Source organism: Lemur catta, chromosome 3 (assembly GCF_020740605.2).
Source record: "Lemur catta isolate mLemCat1 chromosome 3, mLemCat1.pri, whole genome shotgun sequence".
Lineage (NCBI taxonomy): Eukaryota > Metazoa > Chordata > Mammalia > Primates > Lemuridae > Lemur > Lemur catta.
In genome coordinates this window covers 87,074,059-87,096,991 of record NC_059130.1, presented here as the reverse complement: position 1 = coordinate 87,096,991, position 22,933 = coordinate 87,074,059, and the positions used below count along the sequence as shown (strand labels likewise).

At 39.8% G+C, this 22,933-nt stretch overlaps 1 protein-coding gene across 1 annotated transcript in view; it reads left to right on the top strand.

Annotated features, from left to right (window-relative positions):
• The first annotated feature begins 259 nt into the window (after positions 1-259).
• The window catches only part of ZYG11A (zyg-11 family member A, cell cycle regulator), a 48,798-nt gene continuing 26,124 nt past the window's right edge, over positions 260-22,933 (top strand). Inside the window, exons 1-3 of the mRNA XM_045548007.1 lie at positions 260-349; positions 6,366-6,531; positions 12,863-13,614. Coding sequence (XP_045403963.1) covers positions 260-349; positions 6,366-6,531; positions 12,863-13,614 — 1,008 coding nt within the window. The remainder of the gene's footprint in view (positions 350-6,365; positions 6,532-12,862; positions 13,615-22,933) is intronic.

The following is a 22,933-nucleotide window of genomic DNA, read 5'->3' as shown; positions in this document are numbered from 1 at the left end:
GGTCCCGCTGGGGGGTCGCCAGGGTGTGGGCTGGAAACGGCGGCCCTGGGGGCGGGGCCTACGGCGGGCCGGCCCCCTCGGGGGCGCGTGCGCGGTACCACACCCAGCGTTTCAAAAGCCGAGCGGCCCGGCCCGCCACGAGAGCCGTGTGCTCGTTCGGCGTGATTGGTTTGCTCAGCAGCCCCTGCCAGCTCTCGCGGGATCCGGGTCCGCGCTCGACGCCAGCTCTCTTCTCGACGCCCCGGCGGTGGGGGTCGCTATGGTTCACTTCTTGCACCCGGGGCTCTTACCCCGGACCATCGTCCCTCCGGACGCTCAGAAGGATGCCCTGGGCTGCTGCGTGGTGCAGGTGAGCACCGGCGTGGGGGCGGGGCCGCGAACCTCGTGGCGACGCCCGACTCCCGCGAGCGCGGCAAGTTGTCCCGGACGCCGATCAGGGACTTGTTGGGGAGTTTGGCCGACGCGCGAGCGAAGTCTGTGGAGGCTGAACCCCTGTCAGGCCCCCCGGCGTTGCCGGGGAAGTGCGTGGGGGAAGTGGACAGGGCGCTGGAGGGGAGTTTTCTGCCCGGGGCGCTTCGGCCTTCCGGCCGAGCGCTTTACCTTGCACAGCTGAGAGTTGGCGCGGCGGGAGCAGAGACCCGGGGGACCCGGGCGAGCCGCTTCTCGGGTCTCCAATTCTCACCTCTTGCAAAGGCAGCAACTCTTGCAGGGTCGTGTAAGCTTGGACGCAGGTGCTATGCGGGGCGCTCGGCTTGTCCTGTAGTATGTTGATTACTATTGTCACAATGAATCCAAATGCCCTAAACCTTGCCTGTTTCCCCACGTGCGTTGTGGACGTGGCCCTCCCCAGAGGCTGTGACCCAAGGCTTTAGCCCTCATGAGTCTGGAACAAACCCCGAAGACTGAGATAACTTGTTTCGCGTGTTGTCTCCTCCCCCTCCCGAATGCCTGTTAAGCTAAACTCTGAGGAAAATGCAAATTAAGGCCAAGCGCGGTGGCTCATACTTGTAATCCTAGCACTCTGGGAGGCCGAGGAGGGAGGATGGCTTGAGCTCAGGAGTTCGAGACCAGCCTGAGCAAGAGCGAGACCCTGTCTCTACTAAATATAGAAAAATTAGCCGGGCGTGGTGGCGAACGTCTGTAGTCCCAGCTCCCTCCGGAGGCTGAGGCAGGAGGATCGCTTGAGTCCAGGTTGCAGTGAGCGATGATGACGCCACTGCATTCTAGCCGCGGCGACGGAGCAGGGGGTGGGGAGCAAGCCCAAATAATGTGTATTTAGCGCGTACTGTGTGTGAAATATCTCTTTTCCGAAGTAATTAGGTAATCTCTAGCGTTTTGTGGACATTGCTATCTGTTTTACTGATGTAGGGAAGTTGGGAGCCTTGAAACTTAGTTGATTTACTGGTGAACTTAAATTGACTTAAACTGTTCTGACATCAGACTCCACATTTAACAGAGCCCCGAGGACCACCACCTGAGAACTTAAAAGAGTTGAGTGGTGAAAGCTCAACCCAAAATTAATACAGAACTATTCCGATTAAGAAGGAATTATTCCCATTAAGATTGTGCTTTACATATCAACGCCTTGTTGGATGACTTTTGTGCCCTGCAGAGATCTGGCCTGGGGCGTTTTGCACTTACTTGTTAGTCCCTTTGTCAAATTGAGGAAGCTTCCTTCTATTTCTAGTTTAAGATCCTGAATGTGTGTTTTGTTAAAATTCTTTTTTGGCATTTACATTAAAGATCATATGAGTGTTCTTTTTTCTGTTAATGTTTATTTTTCATTTTTAAATTAATTTTTTTTCTCTATTCTGAATTTCAATGATTGAGAATTTAACTTTATATTTTGTGATTAAATCCTACCTGGTCATGATGTATTGTTAGTGATGTATTGCAGCATTTTATTCATATTTTTTGAGTATTTTTATGTACATGTTTATGAGGGATATTGCTCTCTAGAAATATATTATCTGGTTTTAGTATCAGGATAATGCTGTCCTCAAAAATTGAATTGGGAAGTGTTCCCTCTTCTATTGTTTGAGTTTGTGTAGGATTGGTATTATTTCTTATCCAGGTGTTTAATAGAACTCACCAGTGCAGCCATCTGAGACCAGTTTCTTTGGGGGAATGTTTTTAATTCTGCTATGTGTTACTATTATCTTTTTAATGCTTATGGTTTCTGCACATTCCCTCTTTTGGGTGTTCTTTTGTTCTGGATATTTCCTCTTTTGCTCCTAGGATTGGTAATTTGTCTTTTTTCTCCTTCTCTTGGTCACTGTACCCAGGGATTTAGTAATAGTATTAAATCTTTTTAAAGAGCCAACTTTTAGCTTTGATTATTTCCATTGCGCATCTGTGTTCTCTTTTATTGATTTCTGCTTGTATCCTTATAATTTCCTTTCTTCTGTTCACTTTGTGTTTAAGTTTTATCTTTGTAAGGTGGAAACTTGGGTTATTAATTTTATGCCCTTGTAGTTTCCAATAGAAATATTTAGAGCTATACATTTCCTCTAACACTGCTTTGGTTAAGTCCCATAAATTTTTATATATTGTACAAAATATTTTCTAGTTTCTGTTGTGATTTCTTCTTTGACCCATGGGATATTTGGAAGTATATTGCTTAGTTCCCAAATATTTGGAGATACTTTACATATCTTTTTTGTTATTGATGTCTTACTCTCTTTTTGTTTGTTTTTGTTTTTTTTTGGTAAAGATTGAGTCTCCCTATATTGCCTGGCCTCAAGGGATCCTCCTACCTCATTCCCAAAGTGCTGGGATTACAGGCTTGACCCACCACACCCAACTTGTTACTGACTTCTGTTGCATTGTTGTCAGAAATAATTCTGATTATAATTCATTTATATTTGTACATTTTTATATATTTAATGTTCCTGTTTTCAGTACTCATTTTTTTCCTAGATCCCAGATATCCATCTTGTGTCATTGTTTTTCAGCTTAAAGAACTTCTTTTAATGTTTCTCACAGTATATACCTGTTGGCAACAAGTTTCTCTCTGCTTTTATCTGAGAATATCTTTTTTTTTTTTTTTTTTTTGAAACAGAGTCTCACTCTTTTGCCTGGGCTAGAGTGCCGTGGCGTCAGCCTAGCTCACAGCAACTTCAAACTCCTGGGCTCAAGCGATCCTTCTGCCTCGGCCTTCCAAGTAGCTGGAACTAAAGGCATGTGCCACCATGCTTGGCTAATTTTTTCTATATATTTTTAGCTGTCCAGATCATTTCTTTCTATTTTTAGTAGAGACGGGGTCTCACTCTTGCTTAGGCTGGTCTCAAACTCCTAACCTTGAGTGATCCTCCCGCCTCGGCCTCCCAGAGTGCTAGGATTACAGGCTTGAGCCACCGCGCCCAGCCTGTGAGAATATCTTTATTTCATCTTCATTTTTGAAAAATACTATATCTGTTTTCCCCCATAACACTTAAAAAATGTCATTTTATTGTCTTGGTTTGCCTTGTTTCTGATGAAAATTCAGTGGTCATGCTTTTAACTGTGTCTAACTCCCCTCCTCCACCCCCTGGCAATCTTAAGATTTTTCTCATTATTATTGGTTTTTAGACATTTGCCATGTGGTTTCTCTTGTTTATTCTGCTCTGTGTCCATTTTGCTTTTGGGATCAGTGGGTTTATATTTTGCATCTAATGTGGACATTTTTGGCCTTTTTTTAAAATGAAAACCATCAAATTTTTTTGGTTTTTGTACCCAGTGAATTAACTGTAATTTAACAAATATTCAACTACAAAGCAATTTTATAGGTTCTAAGTATAGGACATTGTCTTTGTTGGCTACTATTTCTTTAAAAATTTTTTCTTCACCAATCCTCTCTCTTTTTTTAATTTATTTGATAATATGGTAATTCAAAGAGGGTTTAGTTTAGGGATTTTTTTTTCTGAAGATAATAAGGGTGAGATGTGGAAAGCCACAGTGATATAGTATTCCATATTCAGCAGCAACAGCTGCACCTCCCAAAGGACCTTCCAGGAGAGTGAGGGATGAGTTTTAGAGGAGTGGTTGTGGGACAGAGTGAGCCCAGAACAATCTTGCAAGAGGGAGCTGGGGAAATACACTATAGTGGCTTGAATTGTGTCCCCCTAAGATATGTCCAAGTCTTAGCCCTGGTCCCAATGAATCTGACCTTATTTGGAAATAGGTACTTTGCAGATATAATTAATTGAAGATCTTGATGGACTCATTGGATTTAGCAAGGTGGACCCTAAATGCAATGACTGGTAGTAACCTTAAAGAGAGGGGGAGAGAGATTGGAGACCGAAGAAGGCCATGTGAAGATGAAGGCAGAAATTATAGAGTTGTGCTGCCGAAGGCCAGGAAGGCTAGGAGCCACCAGAAGCTGGAAGAGTAAAGTAAAGATTCTTCCTTAGAACCTTGAGAAAGGAGTGTGGCCTTGCTGACAGTTTGGAATCTATCCTCCAGAACTGTGAGAATAAATTTCTGTTGTTTTAAGCCTCCCATTTTGTGGTAATTTGTTGCAGTAGCCTTAGGAAACTAATAGTGTACATGTTCTAACTTCACTTTCCTTCCTTCTATCTTTGAGAGTTTCATGTTCTCAGAACCACACTGACAACCAGAGGGTAAGGGAATCTATTTAGAGGAGCCACACAGGTCACCTCCAGTAGTAGAACAGGGTGATGAAGGGTAAGGAGTGAGTCTAGGTGGGAAATAGATGACAAATGGGAGCTATCAGACACAGAGATAGAACCAGTGGGGTTCGTTAATACATTGGATGTGTGTTTTTGTGGGGGTGTTGGTTGAAGACAAGGAAATGTGGCAAAGATTCAGCAACTGAATTGATGTGATGCTGTTTACTGCGCTGGGAAAGACTGGGGAAGTTCAATTTTGTATAAGATGAATTTGAAGTATTTGTGACGCAGTTAAGTAGATAGGGAGGCAATTGGGTATCTAAGACTATGGCTTAAAGAGAGATCTGACCTGGAGATGATATCTGGAATCATTGGCTTTATAGATAGTATAATATGTATGTATGTATGTGTTTATGAGACAGGGTCTCGATCTGTTGTCTGGGCTAGAGTGCAGTGGAGTGGTCACAGTTCACTACAACCTCAGACTCCTGGCCTCAAGCAATCCTGCCTTTGGACCATGGGGGGATTGTAGTGACTTGAAAGAGATGTGGGGGCATCAACGAACTGTTCCATATTGAAGCCTCTGAGAAAGATAGCTATCTCTCTGGCTTATCATTCTCTCTTCATGTCTAATACAGTGCTGTGTCTTTCAAATATTTGTTAAATGAATGATAACCATTCTATCTTAGAGGAGAAAGGGACTACAGATGCTCTTCAACTTATGATGGGGTACATCCCAATAAACCCATCATAAGTTTAAAATACCATGTCAGAATTGCGTTTAATGCTCTTAACCTGCTGAACATCATGGCTTAGCCTAGCCTGCCTTAAATATGCTGAGAACACTTATATTAGCCTACAGCTGGGCAAAATCATATAACACAAAGCTTATTTTATAACAAAGTGTTAAATGTCTGATGTTCTTTATTGAATACTGTACTGAAAGTGAAAAACAGTGGTTGTTAACATATGCAGCTTGAAAGCACACTGGGCCTGAAGAATGTTTGAAGCATTGAGCTGAAAGTAGCATTGCTGGATAATGGGGATGCTACAGTGACAGGGTCATCAATTTCTTTTCTTAGCGCTGGAGCACATCAACACTGTTGATGGTGTAGTAAGTAGGCATAGTGTTTTTTGGGAAGATACCATGTATTTACCCTTGCAGTCACATGGCTGGCTGGGAGCTGTGGTTCGCTGGTACTGTCATCGAAAGAATATGATACAGCATATCACTAGCCTGGGAAAAGATCAAAATTCAAAATCTGAAGTAGGGTTTCTACTGAATGGGTATCACTTTCACACTGTCATAAATAAGATGGTGTCATTACATATAAATTATTATTATTTTTTTTTTTGAGACAGTCTTGCTCTGCAGTGGTGTCATCATAGCTCACTGCAACCTCAGACTCCTGGGCTCAAGCAATCTTCCTGCCCCAGCCTCCCAAGTAGCTGAGACTACAGGTGTGCGCCACCATTCCTGACTAATTTTTTTCTGTTTTTAATAGAGACAGGGTCTCATTCTTGCTCAGACTGGTCTTGAACTCCTGAGCTCAAATGTTCCTCCCACCATGGCCTCCCAGAGTGTAGGATTATAGGTATGAGCCACTGCACCTGTCCTCATTACATACAAATTATTATTAAATAGGATGTATCTTCAGATATCTTTATCAAGTAGGATATGTATGGAATAATCAATTGTATGTTGAATTTTTGCAGATGTTTTCTAACAGTGTTTGTCTGGGGTTTGTTTGCTAGGAGGAGGCATCTCCCTACTCTTTGGTCAACATCTGCCTGAATGCCCTGATGGCTAACCTGGAGAAATTGTGTTCTGAAAGACCTGATGGAACACTGTGCCTTCCGGAACATTGGAGTTTCCCTCAGGAAGTAGCTGATCGGTTCCTTGGGGTGATGACTTGGCAAGGTAATGATAAGCCTCCTCTACAGTCTACTTTTTTTTTTTTTTAAAGAGACAAGGTCTTGCTCTGTTGCCCAAGCTGGAGTGCAGTGGTATGACATAGCTCTCTGCAACCTCCATCTCCTGGGCTCAAGCAATTCTCCTGCCTCAGCTTCCCAAGTAGCTGGGACTACAGGCACACACCACCATGCCTGGCTAATTTTTCCTATTTTTAGTTGCCCAGCTAATTTTTTCTATTTTTTTTTTTTTTTTGTAGTAGAGATGGGGTCTTGCTCTTGCTCAGGCTGGTCTCGAACTCCTGAGCTCAAGAAGTTCCTGGCCTCCCAGAGTGCTAGGATTACAGGCATGAGCCACCGTGCCTGGCCTAACATCATATTTTTAAAGTTAACCCATGTTGTAGCATGTATCAATGTATGAGTAGGTACATTCATACATTCATTCCTTTTTTTTTTTTTTTTGGAAACACGGTTTTGCTCTGTCATCCAGGCTGGAGTGCAGTGCAGTCACAGCTTGCTGCAGCCTTGATCTCCTGTGCTTAAGTGATCCTTTTGCCTCAGCCTTCTGAGTAGCTGAGACTTTAGGCACATGCCATCACACCTGGCAAATTTTTATTTTTATTTTTTTGTAGAGATGGGGTCTTGCTTTATTTCCCAAGCTGGTCTTAAACTCCTGGTCTCAATTGATCCTCTTGCCTTGGCCTCTCAAAGTGCTAGGATTATAGGTGTGAGGCACCATGCCCTGCTACTTTTGCTTTTTTGTTTCTATGCGGTACCAATCCTTTCTACCATTTGTTTTAGTTTCAGTGCCCATATCATAGAAAGGTTCATGTCATAAAAAAAGTTAAAAGCAGTTCTGAGTGATCAGAACCCTTCTGCCAGATTGTTTGATGTCAGTTTGTTTTCTGGCATTGCTTCTTCTGTTTTCTTCCTCATTATCTGACACTGGCTCAGAAGCAGTCATCTCCATCGAGTCATCTTCTGTTAATTCCTCTGGTGTGGTGTGTGTTAGCTCCTGAATTTCTCCAAGATCTCTATCTTGAAAACCTTCACCATTTTTTTTCCTTCAATGTCCACAGTCTCTTTCGTGGTTTCCTTGATTTGCTCTGTCATAGTCTTGTGAAGTCACACATATTTGGACATGGTTTCAGGTTTGATGGCTTTATGGCTTTTTCTATAATATCATTGGGATTTTTTTTTGTTTTTTGAGAAAGAGTCTCACTCTGTTGCCCAGGCTAGAGTGCCATGGCGTCAGCCTAACTCACAGCAACCTCAAACTCCTGGGCTCAAGCAATCCTCTTGCCTCAGCCTTCTGAGTAGCTGGGACTACAGGCATGCGCCACCATGCCTGGCTAATTTTTTCTATATATATTTTTAGTTGTCCATATAATTTCTATCTATTTTTAGTAGAGATGGGGTCTCGCTCTTGCTCAGGCTGGTCTCAAACTCCTGAGCTCAAACGATCCACCCACCTCAGCCTCCTAGAGTGCTAGGGTTACAGGCGTGAGCCACAGTGCCCGGCCTAGCAGTGGGATCTTAAGTGGTGTAATTCTTCCAGACTTTCCTGATGTTCTCTCTGAGTTCTCTTCTATAGTGTTGACTATCATTTCTGTAGAATACCGTGTGTAATGAATCTTAAAGGTGCTAATGACTGTCTGATCTAGAGCCTGAATTAGAGATGCTGTGTTTGGAGGCAGTAGGCAACTTTGACATCTTCAGTGTTAGAGGTGTGGGGTTCTTGGTAGGCAGGGGCATTGTCCAGTGACAAAAGAACTCTAAAAAGCACTCCCTTACTGGCAAGGTACTTCCTGACTTCAGGAATAAAGCATCAGTGGACTCAGTCCAGAAAAGGGTTCTTGTTGTCCAGGCATTCTTGTTGTGTAACCAAAAGACAGGCAACTGGTGTTTATCTTTTCCCTTCAAGGCTCGAGGTTTAGCAGCTTTATAGACAAGGGCAGTCCTGATCATAAACCTGACTGCATTTGCACGAAACAGCAGAATTAGCCTGTGCCTTTGTGCCTTGAATCCCGGTACTCCTCTTCCTTACTAATAAATGTCCTTTGTGGCATTTTTTCCAGAATAGGGCACTTTTTTCCCCATCTGCATTAAAAGTCTGTTCAGGCAGATATCCCTTCTCCTTAATGATTTTCTTAATGGCATCTGGGAACTTGTCTGCTGCCTCTTAATTGGCAGAAGCTGCTTCTCCTGTTACCTTGACATTTTTTTAAGCCAAACCCCTTTCTAAAGTTATCAAACTATTCTTTGCTGGCATTAAATTGTCCAGCTTTAGATCCTTTTTACTTTAAGTTGTCATATAATGACTTTGCTTTTTCTTGAATCATATTAGAGTCCATAGGTACTAGGGCAATCCTATACCCACAAAAAGGCTGCATTTTCAATATAAGACAAAAAGGTATTTTGCACAAAGTACAAGGTTTTCATGCCTGCTGGCATAGCTGCAGCAATGACTTCATGAATTTTTTCTTTCTTCTGAAAATGGTCCTTAGGGCTGCGTTCATTTACCTTGAAATGCTGGGCTGCAGCTGCATCCTCAGTCTATGTGGTACATATCAAGCAAGTCAGCTTTTTCTTGTAATGTCATTTTTCTCTGCTGCTTGGGAGCACTTCAGCATCACTAGTGCCACTTCATGTGGGTCCAGATCATATGGTGTTATTCAGGGTTTGTGATATTACAGACTAAACATGAAAAATATGTGAGAACCATGAGAGAGCACATTTTACTGCAACATGCAATTAATTGGAGAGATGAACTGCCCACGTGGAGATGATTAGTATCAGGTAACTTTTCAGCAGATAGTCCCAACACTTGAGCCCACTGAAATAGCAACAGGAGGTGGCTGTGAAATTATTATAGAAATACAGTGCATGCTACAGTTAATTTTATGCAGTTATGATTTAATACTGCATCTTTATGTTCCTTTATGTTTTTCTTGACTACAGATGGTGCTGTGTATGGTCTGTGTGTGTATATGTTTCAATAAATTTTAACTTTTTATAATAGATTTGAGTATACCTTATGGTAGTAAATGATAGAATAGACTAGTATCTCTGTTTTATGAATTCATAACATATATTTTTCTTAATTTTTTCGGCATTTATAGGCTATGTTGTTCACCTGTGAGTTTTCAAATTGAGGCAAATCTCCAAAAGATTTTCCAATATATTGAAAAAAATTCTTGTGTAAGTGGACCTGCACAGTTCAAAACCATGTTGTTTAAATGCCAGCTGTATATATGGCTACATGTATCTGTGTGTGTGTGTGTGTGTGTGTGTGTGTGTGTGTGTTAAAGAAACTGGTCATTTGTTTTGTAAAGTTTTTCAGAATCTAGATTTTACCATTGTTTAACTGTGCTATGATTTTTACATGTTCCTCTGGTCCCTGTATTTCCTGTCAATTGGATGATAGAGGTAGATGTTTGATCAAATTTGGGTTCAGGGTTTTTTGGTGTGTGTTTTTGCTTGGTTTTATTTTTGTTGCTGCCCTGTGCTTCCTTCAGTGAGTTTATAAAGTCTAAACTGTCTGGTTGGTTTTTGTGATTGTGGTGGCCACAGATGGATGATCATTGCCTAGATCCATTAAATTATCAGTTCTTGTAGATTTGACTTTTAGTGTTTATTACTCTCCTTGACCTTTCTGGCTTAGAATTGTTTTTCTGTTTTTTTCTTGTATTCTTGGATTACTCTTCATAATTTTCTTCTGTTTTTCTGCCTGTGCCTTAAGTGTTTTCTGTTCCTTAAGGTTTTGTTTTGGATACCCTTCTCACTCTGCACACTACCTGTGTGATTTTCCTTAGTTTGGTTAATCTCTTCTACTCTGATTCTCCAGAGATCGCAGCTCAGACCTTTATTCCAAGCTCCTGAATCATGTATCCTAATGCTTCCTTGGTGTCCTGCACTCTTCTCTGGGCTGCTGAGTCATCATATTCTGGTTTTCTTCCTATCTCAGTGAATGCTGCTTGTCTTTTTATCCAGGTTCCCCTGAAAGGCAGTACAGATTGAAGGTTAAGAGCTCTGGCTCTGGAACCAGACTACCTGGGTTTGCACACTTTTTTGACTATTTATTAGGTAGGGTTTCTTGGGCCATTAACTTAACTTTTACATGCCTCACCTCATCTGTAGAATGATACTGGCTTTTATAGCAATTTAGAGAATTAATATCATAGTTATCTTCCTCCTACGATCTGATCTTAAGTGTTGTTGCTCTCAATACTTGGTCCTTGTTTCTTCTCTTCTCTTCCTACATTCCCATGTTCTTCATCCCCATGGTTTTAAATATTGTCTTTATGCTGACTAAAGGTTTATATTCTGGTCTTATAGATTTCAAATGTGTGGAATCTAGATGATCTTGTGGAGAGTCCCGATGATAGAATGACTCCTTAGTCCTGTCTTGAGTTGTGGTGTGAGAGCTGGGCCCTTTATACCTCTCACTTCAATCTTTGAATGTCGGTCCCTGTGGGAAGGGAGTGTAAGCTTGCTGGGACAACTCTTCAGCTAGGCAGTACCCACAGGTGAGAACTGTCAGCTGGTGGCACTCCCAGCAGCTGAAGTAGTAAGTCCTTTATTCCTAAGGGGGATGTAGATGACACATAACAGTATCCACTATACTCCTACCATTTCCCTTATCTCTGTAATGTGTTGGCCATGTACCTAGTGAATACTTATTAGGATTCATTTTTGATTCTTCCTGTTTCTCCTCCCTGAGGTCTGTTGAAACATTTTCTACTTTCAGAATATATATCTCAAGCTTTTTTTTTCCTCCTAACCCTTGTCACATTAACACCGTTCTGTTACATCTCCATTGACCTCCCAAGTGGTCTTCTCACCTTCGCTTTTGCTCCTTGCCCAGCGCTGCTACACAGCAGAGAGCAATCCTCTTAAACCTTATGTGATCTTTCCACTCCTGTGTCACTCATTAAAGGCTTTCCATTGTACTAGATTCTCAACCTTTTTGGCACCAGGGACCAATTTCATGGAAGACAATTTTTCCACGGACTGGGGTGGGGTTGGGGCGGTTTCGGGATGATTCGAGTGCACTACATTTATTATGCAGTCAAACCTCTCTGCTAATGATAATCTGTATTTGCAGCGGTTCCCCAGTGATAGAATCATCAGCTGCCTCAGCTCCCCCTCAGATCATCAGGCATTAGATTCGCATAAGGAGCACCCAACCCAGATCCCTCACATGTGTGGTTTACAGTAGGGTTTGTGCTCCTATGAGAATCTAATGCTGCTGCTGATCTGACAGGAGGCGGAGCGTATGTGGTGATGTGATGGGGAGTAGCTATAAATACAAACGAAGATTCATTTGCTAGGTAGGGGTTCTGCTAAGTTCCAGGGCCAGGGATTGGGCACTATAGTACTAAGATACAATGCCAACTCTTGCAGTATCTGACTCTTGCCCCTGTCTCTATCATGTCAGGTACTGATTTTCCCTTCACCAACTGTGCTTTAGCCACACTGGTTTTCTTTCACAGAAAAAGCCAAGCTGTTTCCCACATCAGGGATTTAGTTCTGGTAAAGGTAAAAGTTTGAATTTTCTAGCTTTTGTACAGGACTTTTACCATCCTCCTCCCTCTCATTCCCAGCTATGCCTCCCCTTGCACACTGTGTTTCTAGCAGTGCTGATCTACTTAGGGTCGTTAATACCAGGCACATATCACTACTGCATATACCATGCTATTGTACTTATTTATTTACCTGGTATGCCTTCCTGTACTATATGCCTTGTGGTCATAAGTGTCTAATTACCTTGTGTGCCATTACTTAACGTGTGATCTCACATATAGAAGATCTTTAGTAAATTTTTGCTAAATGAAATCTAGTACAACCTATTCATTTTATAGATGAGGAAAATGAGGCCCAGAGAAGTGAGTGACTTGTGAAAAATCATCCACTAATTTGGTTAAAGTAATCATTAGTAGTGTTTTTTGCCTATTGTGTATCCTGTACTTATCTACCTATTTTATTTTGTTATTAGTTTCTATGACAATGTTACTGTGGGTAAAAAACTTTGAGCTCTGGAGTCAAACTGGGTTCAACTTCTGGTTTTGCTATAAATGTTGACCTTGGGGAAGTTATTTAACCTCTTTAAGCTTCAGTTTCCTCAGCTAAATAGTAGTAGTAACAATAGTCTCTTTTATAGTATTAGTGCAAAGAGTAAATGAAATAATCTTAAAGGACAATGCCTGGCATAGAGTAAGTAGTAACTGTGGTCATTATTGATTGTTATTATCAGCATCTGTTCTTGTCATTGCCGCATTGCATCCTGGAAAGGCATGAGTTCTAGTTGTCATTACAAGCTGGTTCTGGTTCTTTTATAGGCAAGCTGACTGACAGAACGGCAAGCATTTTCCAAGGCAACCAAATGAAATTAAAGCTGGTCAACATCCAAAAAGCTAAAATCTCTACAGCTGCATTCATAAAAGCCTTCTGCCATCATAAGCTCGTTGAACTGGATGCTACTGCAGTACATGCTGACCTTTCGATCCCAGACATCATAAGTGGACTCTGCAGTAATAACTGGATCCAAGAAAACCTTCAGTGTCTCGTGTTAGACTCAACAAGCATCCCTCAAGATTCAAGACTACTTTTCTTTGGTCAGCTCACTGGTCTTCGCATTTTAAGTGTTTTCAATGTTTGTTTTCATACTGAAGATCTGGCTAATGTTTCTCACTTACCAAAACTGGAAAGCTTGGATATCTCCAACACTCTGGTCACTAACATCTCTGCATTGCTTACCTGTAAGGATCGACTCAAGTCTCTAACAATGCACTATCTGAAATGCCTGACCATGTCCAAATCACAAATTCTTGCAGTCATCAGAGAACTTAAATGTCTGCATCACCTTGATATTTCTGATCACAGGCAACTCAAATCAGCCCTAGCTTTTCATTTGCTACAGGAGAAGGATATCCTGCCTAATGTCGTATCACTGGATATTTCTGGAGGCAGTTGCATCACTGATGGAGCTGTAGAACTGTTTGTACGGCAGCGGCCTACAATCCAATTTGTGGGACTACTGGCTACGGATGCTGGTTATTCTGACTTCTTTACTACAGAGCAAGGCTTGAGGGTTTGTGCTTATCTGAAATAAGTTTTGTTTAATGTATTCAAAATTTTATTAAGTTTTTGCTGTACACCAGAATCTATACTAGGGGTTAGGGTTACAAAGACAAACAAAATCCTTAGCTCATCTAATAGTATGTTTACCTACTGTGTGGTAGGTTGTGGGAATATAATGTTAAGATGTAGTCCCAGCCTCCACATTTTCTAGTCAACTTGATAATTATTATACATTACCTCCTATGTGCCAGATGCCATGCTGTACATATGCATTGTTTTCTCCTTTAATCCTGCCATTTTATGGGTGAGGAAATGCAAGTTCAGGAAGCTTTAGCTACTTACTCATGGTCATGGAGCTGACTATTAGATGGTAGAGCCAGATCTGTACCCAAGTGTTTATGATTCTAAAGCTTTTGTTCTTTACCTCTAATAAGAGCTAAATATAATTGATAAAGCAAGGTGATCAATGTGACTCACATTATTTTTGGCCAGGGTATGAAAAAAAGCAATTTTAAAAAGAGAACATAAGAGAGAAGTGAGCATTGCCAGAATAAGTTTACAGTTTCTCATTGTGTTTCTTTTCTTTTTGTTTTTTGAGATAGGGTCTCCCTCTGTCACCTAAGCTAGAGTGCAGTGGCCACATCATAGCTTACAGCAACCTTAAACTCCTGGGCTCAAGTGATCCTCCTGCCTCAGCCTTCTGAGTAGCTGGAACTATAGGCATGCACCACCATGCCCAGCTAATTTTTGCTATTTTCAGTAGAGATAGGGTCTTGTTCTTGTTCAGGCTGGTCTCAAACTGACCTCAAGCAATCCTCCTGCCTTGGTCCCCCACGGTGCCAGGATTATGGGCGTGAGCCAGAGCACCCAGTATAATAGTGCTACTTTTGAATATATATTTAAATATGTATGGTCAGGAATATTTCATTGTTTTAAAAAAACAGTGGTTCTTTACCTTGATGTTGTACATTGTAATCACTCTGAAAGCTTACAAATACACTGATACCTATGTCCTATCCCTCAAAGATTCTGATTTAATTGGTCTGGAACATGGCCTGAGCATCAGAATTTTAGAAGGTAATTCTAATATGCTGCCAAGGTTCAGAGTCATTGCTTTAGAAGAACCCTTTCTTTATAATCATGCCTCCTGTAGTTCTTCCTAGGGGGAGAGGATAAAGTGATTTGTAGAGTCATTAGTTGTGTTCATATCTTACTCTTTCAATCTGAAAGTGGCAATTGTTTGTATTTTAAAGTCCTTTAATTTTCTGGTATTTCTAACAAGGATGAAAGCCATCATCCTTGAAATAGAGGTATAAACTGAACTTTTGGATTAAATATGTATAGTAGAGAGTTGTTTTTCAGGAATGTACAGTTAGGCTTATTTCAGATTAATAGCATTTAATGTCATGATGATTAAAAGACAACAGTGATGAAAAAAAGATTTTAGCACGCTTAACTCTTGGTGTATATATACAGTAATATGGGACAAGTGCTGGAATACCTTTTAGGGGGATGAAGCATGTAGTTGAGATACTGTCAAAGCAAGTACACCAAAAGAAAATGAGAGAAGTTTTGTTTCAGTAAGCTTATCTGGTATATAAGTTTAGATCATTTTGAAATTTAAAATTACACATCATATATAGTGTTAGATATCATGGGGAGAGGGGAAACCACAATCTTCCCAGTACTAAGAACCTCTAAAGATCTTCAGCCCAATGTGGAGTGTCAGGTATGGTAAGTATAAAAGGCATGTTTTAGAAAAACTTTTATTTAATGTAAGTATGTATGTGTCTTTCAAATCAGTTGCAAAATATACTAAGTATTTTTGTTGTTTGAGTTTATCAAAAAATTTGCTTACATGAAGATGGATAAAATAAGTCAAGTGAGGTGGCACACACCTATAATCCTAGTATTCTGGAAGGCTGAGGTGGGAGGATTGCTTAAGGTCAGGAGTTCGAGACCAGCCTGAGCAAGAGTGAGAACCCATCCCTACTAAAAATAGAAAAATTTGCCAGATGGTGTGGCTTCCACCTAGAGTCTTAGCTAATTGAGGCTGAAGCAGGAGGATCACTTGAGCCCAGGAGGGTGATGTTGCAATGAGCTATGATGACACCACTGCAGTCTACCTGGGGTGACAGTGAGACGAGACTCTGTCTTAAAAGGATTAGTGAAAACCTTGAAACAAAAATGACATGTTATTTCTGGCACCCAAAATAAGAACGGAATGGACAATATAGACTTAATGCCTTTAAAATTGATGGAAAGGGCACCATCGGTAAATAATAAAAACTATGAGGAATTTTCATTTGCTACGAAATACTTGTTCATCCACTGGTGGAGTATAGCAAGAATCCCTCCTCATGAGGATGGTTTTGTAGTGGCATCTGTGGGAAGCCAAGGAGAGAGAGGTTGATGCAGAAGCTAGCTGGTCATCTTGTTGATATTGCTGCAACTCATCCCTTTAGTTTCTCTTTCAGCTCTTACACCTGGATGATCACCTGGAGTTTTAAATTTGAGAATATATTCATTGTTTGGATTCTTAACGATGTTTAGGTTCTTATGCAATCAGTCTATGTATAGTACTTAAAAAATTTATTTCAAAATAATTTTTGATTTCAAGATCACTAGTTTTAAACATTTTGTCACATTTGTTTTTATATTCTCTCTACGTGAGCACACATACACTTTTTTCATGAGCCATTTGAGAGTAGGTTGCATATATCATGCCTCTTTATCTTGTGATACTTGAGTTTGTATTTCGTAAGAACCAGGATATTCTCCTTCATAACCACTGTAAGTTATGTTTTAGGAAATTTAACATTGATATAATACTTTTATATAATTTATTATGTATATTCTAATGTTGATTGTCCCAATAATGCCCTTTATAAAATATTTTCCTTTTAGTTCAGGAACATATTGCACTCAGGTGTCATGTCTTATATATATATTAATATTTTTTTAAAAAATAATTATTGTTTTAGAAACAGGATCTTGCTATGTTGCCCAGGCTAGACTTGAACTCCTGAGCTCGAGCAATCCTCCCACCTCAGCCTCCCAAGTATCTGGGACTACAGGTGCATGCCACAGCACCCAGCTAGTTGTGGTTTTTTATAATTTAATCTGGAAGAGTTTGTTAGTCCTTTTTTTTTTTTATTTCAGGAAATTATGGGGGTGCAAACATTTTGGTTACATCTTATGACTTTGCCATATCCCAACCATGATTTGAGACGTGCCCTTTCCTCCCCCACAACGCTCACTGCGTCCATTAGTTGTGAGTTTACCCACCCCCAACCTCCCACCCCCAAAGAATATTACTACTGTGTGAGTACCTTGGTGTTGATCAGTCAGTGCTGGTTTGATGGCGAGTACATGTGATGCCCATTCTTCCATTCTTGTGATACCTCACTTTGGAGGATGGGCTCAAGCTCTATCCAGGAAAATGTAGGAGGTGCTAGATCACCATCGTTTTTTATAATTGAGTAGTATCCCATTGTATACATATACCATATTTTATTAATCCACTCGTGGATTGACGGGCACTTGGGTTGTTTCCACATTCTTGCAATAGTGAATTGTGCTGCCATAAACATTTGAGTGCAGATGTCTTTATTATAGAATGACTTTTGTTCCTTTGGGTAGATGCTTAATAGTACTATTGCTGGATCAAATGGTAGTTCTACTTGTAGCTTTTTGAAGTATCTCCAAATTCTTTTCCATAGAGGTTGCACTAATTTGCAGTCCCACCAGCAGTGTTAGTGTTCCTTTCTCTCCACATCCTCGCCAGCATTTGTTGCTTTGGGATTTTTCGATAAAGGCCAGTCTTCCTGGAGTTGGGTAATATCTCATTGTGATTTTGATTTGCATTTCCCTAATGATTTGAGATGTTGAGCATTTTTTTTATGTGTTTGCTGGCCATTATACTGTCTTCTTTTGAAAAGTTTCTGTTCATGTCCTTTGCCCATTCATTAATGGGGTTGTTTTATTTTTTTCCTGGTTGATTTTTTTGAAGTTTGTTAGCTCTTACTTGTCGTTTTGTGGCATTGATATTTTTTGAAGAATACAGATCAACTTTGTTTTGTTGTCTTTTTTTGGAAGAATACCTCCTATTTGGTTTGTCTCATGTTTTCTGGTAATTAGATTCAGGTTCTTCATCCCTATCAGGAATAACATATAAGGAATGTTACGTCCTTATCAGGGTTTCACATCCGGAGGCACACAATAGCCCTCATTAGTGATGTTAGTTTTCATCACGTGGTCAAAGTATTGTCCATTTTCTCTACTATAAGGATAATATTTTTCCTCTTGCAACTAATAACCAATACATAAGTTTATAAGATATTTGAAGAGTGTGCAGATAATCTTGCTTCTTATCAAACTTCTGGATATACATTTATTATCCATTGATGATAATTGCCTGAACCAATATTTTTTTTTTCTTGAACCAGTCTTTTTTTTTTTTTTTTTTTTTGAGACAGTCTTGCTCTGTTGCCCTAGCTAGAGTGCCATGGTGTCAGCCTAGCTCACAGCAACCTCAAACTCCTGGGCTCAAGTGATCCTCCTGCCTCAGCCTCCCGAGTAGCTAGAACTACAGGCATGCACTAGTATGCCCGGCTAATTTTTCTATATATATTTTTAGATGTCCATATAATTTCTTTCTATTTTTAGTAGAGACGGGGTTTTGCTGTACCTCAGACTGGTCTCGAACTCCTGAGCTCAAATGATCCACCTGCCTTGGCCTCCCAGAGTGCTAGGATTACAGGTGTGAGCCACCACACCTGGCCACAGAATATATTATTGAACTTTTGAATTTTTGCTAAGCTATGGGAGGAAAATAATAACCTCATGTATTATCTTTCTGTTGCAGTATACTTCATATAACAAAATTCACCACTGAAAAGTGTATGTTCTGGTTTTTAGTATATTTACTATGTTGTGCCACAATCCAGTTCCAGAACACTTTCATCACTCCACAAAGAAATTCCATACTTTTTAGCAATTAGTTCCAATTCCTCCCTCCCCTCAATCCCTGGCAGCTGTTAATCTACTTTCTATCTCTATGGATTTGCCTATTCTGTACATTTCATGTAAACAAATCCTATGTGACCCTTTGTAACTGGCTTTTTGTACTTAGTATAATGTTTTCAGGGTTCATTTCATCTATCTTATAGCATGTAACTGTGCTTCATTACTTCTTACGGCTGAACAATATTCCATTCTATGGATATACCATATTTTGTTGATCCATCATCTGACATTTGGGTTTGTGTTTTTTGGCTATTGTGAATAATGCTGTTATGAAGATTTGTGTATGAGTTCTTGTCTGAACATAGGTTTTCAGTTCTCTTGGGTGTGTACCTAGGAGTGGAATTGCTGGATCATATGGTAATTCTGTGTTTAACCTCTTTAGAAACTGCCAAACTTTTTCAAAGTGGCTATACCATTTTACATTCCCACCAGCAGGGTACTAGGGTTTCAGTTTCTCCATATCCTTGCCAACTTGTTGTCAAAGTTTTTAATTATAGCCAAATTGGTATGAAGATGGTATCTCATTCTGGTTTGGATTTGCATTTCACCATCTTACCATGTGCTTATTGACTATTTTTATATCTTTGGGGAAAAGTCTATTTAGATCTTTTGCCTGTTTTATAATTAGATTGTCTTTATGTGCTTTGGGTATCCTGTCTTAATCAGATATATGATAATACATATATTTTTCCCATTCCCATACATATTTTCATTTAATTTTCACTTTCTTGATAATGTCCTTTGACTGAAAGTTTTAAATTTTAATGAAGTGTAATTTATGTATTTTTTTCTTGTGCTTTTATTGTCATTGAGAAGACTGTTACCTGATCAAATGTCATGAAGATTTATACCCGTGTTTCTTTCTTTTGATCCATTTTGAGTTAATTTTCGTGTATGGTGTGATATAGGAATCCAACTACACTGCTTTGCATGTGGCTATCCAGTTGTCTCAGCATGGTTTGTTGAAAAGATACTCTACCCCCATTGAGTGGTTTTGGCACAACTAATTGACTTCTGCAGTGGCGTGTGCCTGTAGTGCAGCTACTTGGGAAGCAGAGGGGGGAGGATTGCTTAACCCCAGGAGTTTGAATCCAGCCTGGGCAACATTGCAAACCCCCATCTCTTAAAAAAAATTCACTGACCTTAAATGTGTGGGCGTATCTTTGGATTTTAAATCCTATTCCATTTGTCTATATGTCTGTCCTTACACCAGCACCACCCATAGTAGTCCTAACTTCTCTTTATGAGTAAAGTTGAACATTTTTTCGTGAGCTGAAGTGCCATTATTGCTATGTATGTATTAATCTCATATCTTTTGCCCATTTTTCTATGGAGTATTATTATAGAGTTTTCTTCCATATTTGAAATTTTTTTGTGGTATAGATGTTCTCCCTTTTTTTGCAATACAGATTACAAATACAGGCAGTTCCCCAGGTTATGGGCACCCAGACTTATGGCGTTCCATACTTATGAACAGGCTTCTACATTTATAATTAAATAATTAAATTGATAATTTGGGAACTAGTTCCCACACATGTAAACAAACCCCCATGGCATAAGTGGTTCCTTGGCACCACATCTTGACACTAGCAGTTAGTCTCATTGTTCATATGGTAGCTTACACACAGCATCACTTTTGTCTTGTTTATTTGATTTTGTGAGTCTGTGTTTACCTTTATGACCATGCCTCCAAAGTGAAAGTTCACTGCAAGTCCAGGTGAGCCTGCAGCAATGAGAAAGGTGACTGTCGTGCAAATGAAAGTACAAGGGCCAGATGCCATAATTCGTTGGGACAGCAGTAGTCTTCAGTCACTATTGGAGTGATTGTAAAGGATAAAGTGAAAATAATGGAGCATGGAAAAGGCAGTGCTGCAATGAAGGCATCAATTACTACTAAGCATCATAGTGGGTTAATTATTGAAATGGAAAGGTTATTATTAACTTGGTTAGAAGATTAAAATAAGCATAACATGAGCAACAAAATATTAGAAATAAATTTAAATGGCAATGACATTTAAAATACCATCAAAATGTGAAATATCTATAGATCAGTCTGATCAGTCTAACAAAATATGTACAAATTTTTGTACACCAAAATATTGCTGAGAGAAAGATCTAAATAAATGCAGAGAAATACTAGATTCAAGAATCAGGAGACTAGCTGGGTGTGGTGACTCGCGCCTATAATACTAGTGCTTTGGGAGGCTGAAGTGGGAAAATCAGTTGAGGCCAGGAGTTCGAGACCAGGCTGGGTGACATAAGTCCTTGTCTCTATTAAAAAGAAAAAAAAATTTTTTTTAAATTCCGTGTTGTCTTTCTGCTTTGCTTACTGGTGTTTTGCCATGCAAAATTTTTATGTTTACAAAGACCAACTTGTAAGTCTTTTACTACATTTGGAGTTTTAGTTATAGTTAAAAAGAGGAAATCACCTAGTTTTAATATTTGTATGATTTCATTTTTTACAAAGTATCTGACTCATTTGGAATTTATTCTTGTGTATGATATAAGGAATTGATCTGATTTTTGCCATTTATTTTTTAAAAGGTTATCCAGATAGTCAACACCATTTATTTTTTAAAAAATCATACCTTTGTTCTAGTAATTTGAGATATCATCTATATCATATATGTAATTAGGTCTATTTTTAGACCTTGTATACTATTCCATTGGTCTTCTATTCATATGCCAGTACTACAAATTTAATTATAGAGACTTTATAGTGTATATGGCTAGTATACATTTATTTTTAGAAGAGGGTCTTGCTCTGTCATCCAGGCTGTAGTGCAGTGAGCAATCATAGCTCACCACAACCTTGAACTCCTGGACTCAAGTGATCCTTCTGTCTCAGCCTCCCAAGTAGCTGGAACTACGGGAGTGTGCCGCCATGCCTGGCTATTTTTTTTTTTTTTAATTTTTTGTGAGTGCCCAGGATGCTCTTGGATTCCTGGCCTCAAGTGATCCTCCTGCTGTGGCCTCCCAAAGCACTGAGATTGTAGGTGTGAGCCACTGCACTTGGCTCATGGCCTTCTAAAATATTTTTCTAGCTATATTTACCAGCTCATTTCTCTGTATAATATATACATATATATTTTTTTTGAGACAGAGTCTCACTTTGTTGCCTGGGCTAGAGTGAGTGCCGTGGCGTCAGCCTAGCTCACAGCAACCTCAAACACCTGGACTTAAGTGATCCTACTGCCTCAGCCTCCCGAGTAGCTGGGACTACAGGCATGCGCCACCATGCCCGGCTAATTTTTTTTTTCTGTATATATTTTTAGTTGTCCAGATAATTTATTTCTATTTTTAGTAGAGACGGGGTCTTGCTCAGGCTGGTCTCGAACTCCTGACCTCGAGCGATCCACCTGCCTCGGCCTCCCAGAGTGCTAGGATTACAGGCGTGAGCCACTGTGCCCGGCCTCTGTATAATATTTAGTATCAACTTGCCTCTCTCCGTTAAAAAAGCTTTCTTGGAACTTTTATTGGTATTGTGGTAAATCTGTCAATTATGGAGAACTGATATCTTTTAAAATTTAATTATGAGAACAATAGTTGTATATATTTATAGGATACATGTGATGTTTTGACACTGGTGTGCAATGTATATTAATCAAGCAAGGGTAATTGAAGTAGGCGTATCCATCACCAGGCATTTATTGTTTATGTTAGCAACATTCCAATTCCTAAATTCCAATCCAAAAGTTACCATTATTATTGTTGACTGTAGTCACTTTGTTGTGCCATCAAATATTGTTTATGCTGTTTTAACTGTGTCTTTGTACCCATTAATCATTCCCACTTTATATCCCCCTCCCCTATACCCTTTCCAGTCTCTGGTAACCATTATTCTGCTGTCTCCATGAGATCAGTTGTTTTAATATTTAGCTCCCAAATTTGAGTGAGAACATGTGAGATTTGTCTTTCTGTGTGTGGCATATTATTTCACTTAACATAATGCTTGGAGAATCAGTATCTTGATGACATTCTTTCAAATACTCATTTGCTATCTGTGTATCTTCTTTGGTAAAGGTTCTTTTCAAGTCTTTGGGCTTTTTTCTGGATATAGATTGTAAATATTTTCTCCCAAGTCATCATTTTACATAAGGTATATTGAGCAAGAACTGTTTTTATATTCTAGTCTAATTTTTTTGTCTTTCAGTATTATTTTATGGTTTCCCTGATAGGGATGTGGAACATATCTCTATAAATATATTCCTAAGTGTGCTATCATTTTTGTTGCTGTTGTAAATTGAGTTTTCTTTTCCATTAGAATTTCAAACTGATTATTCTTTATGTATGAGGGTTAT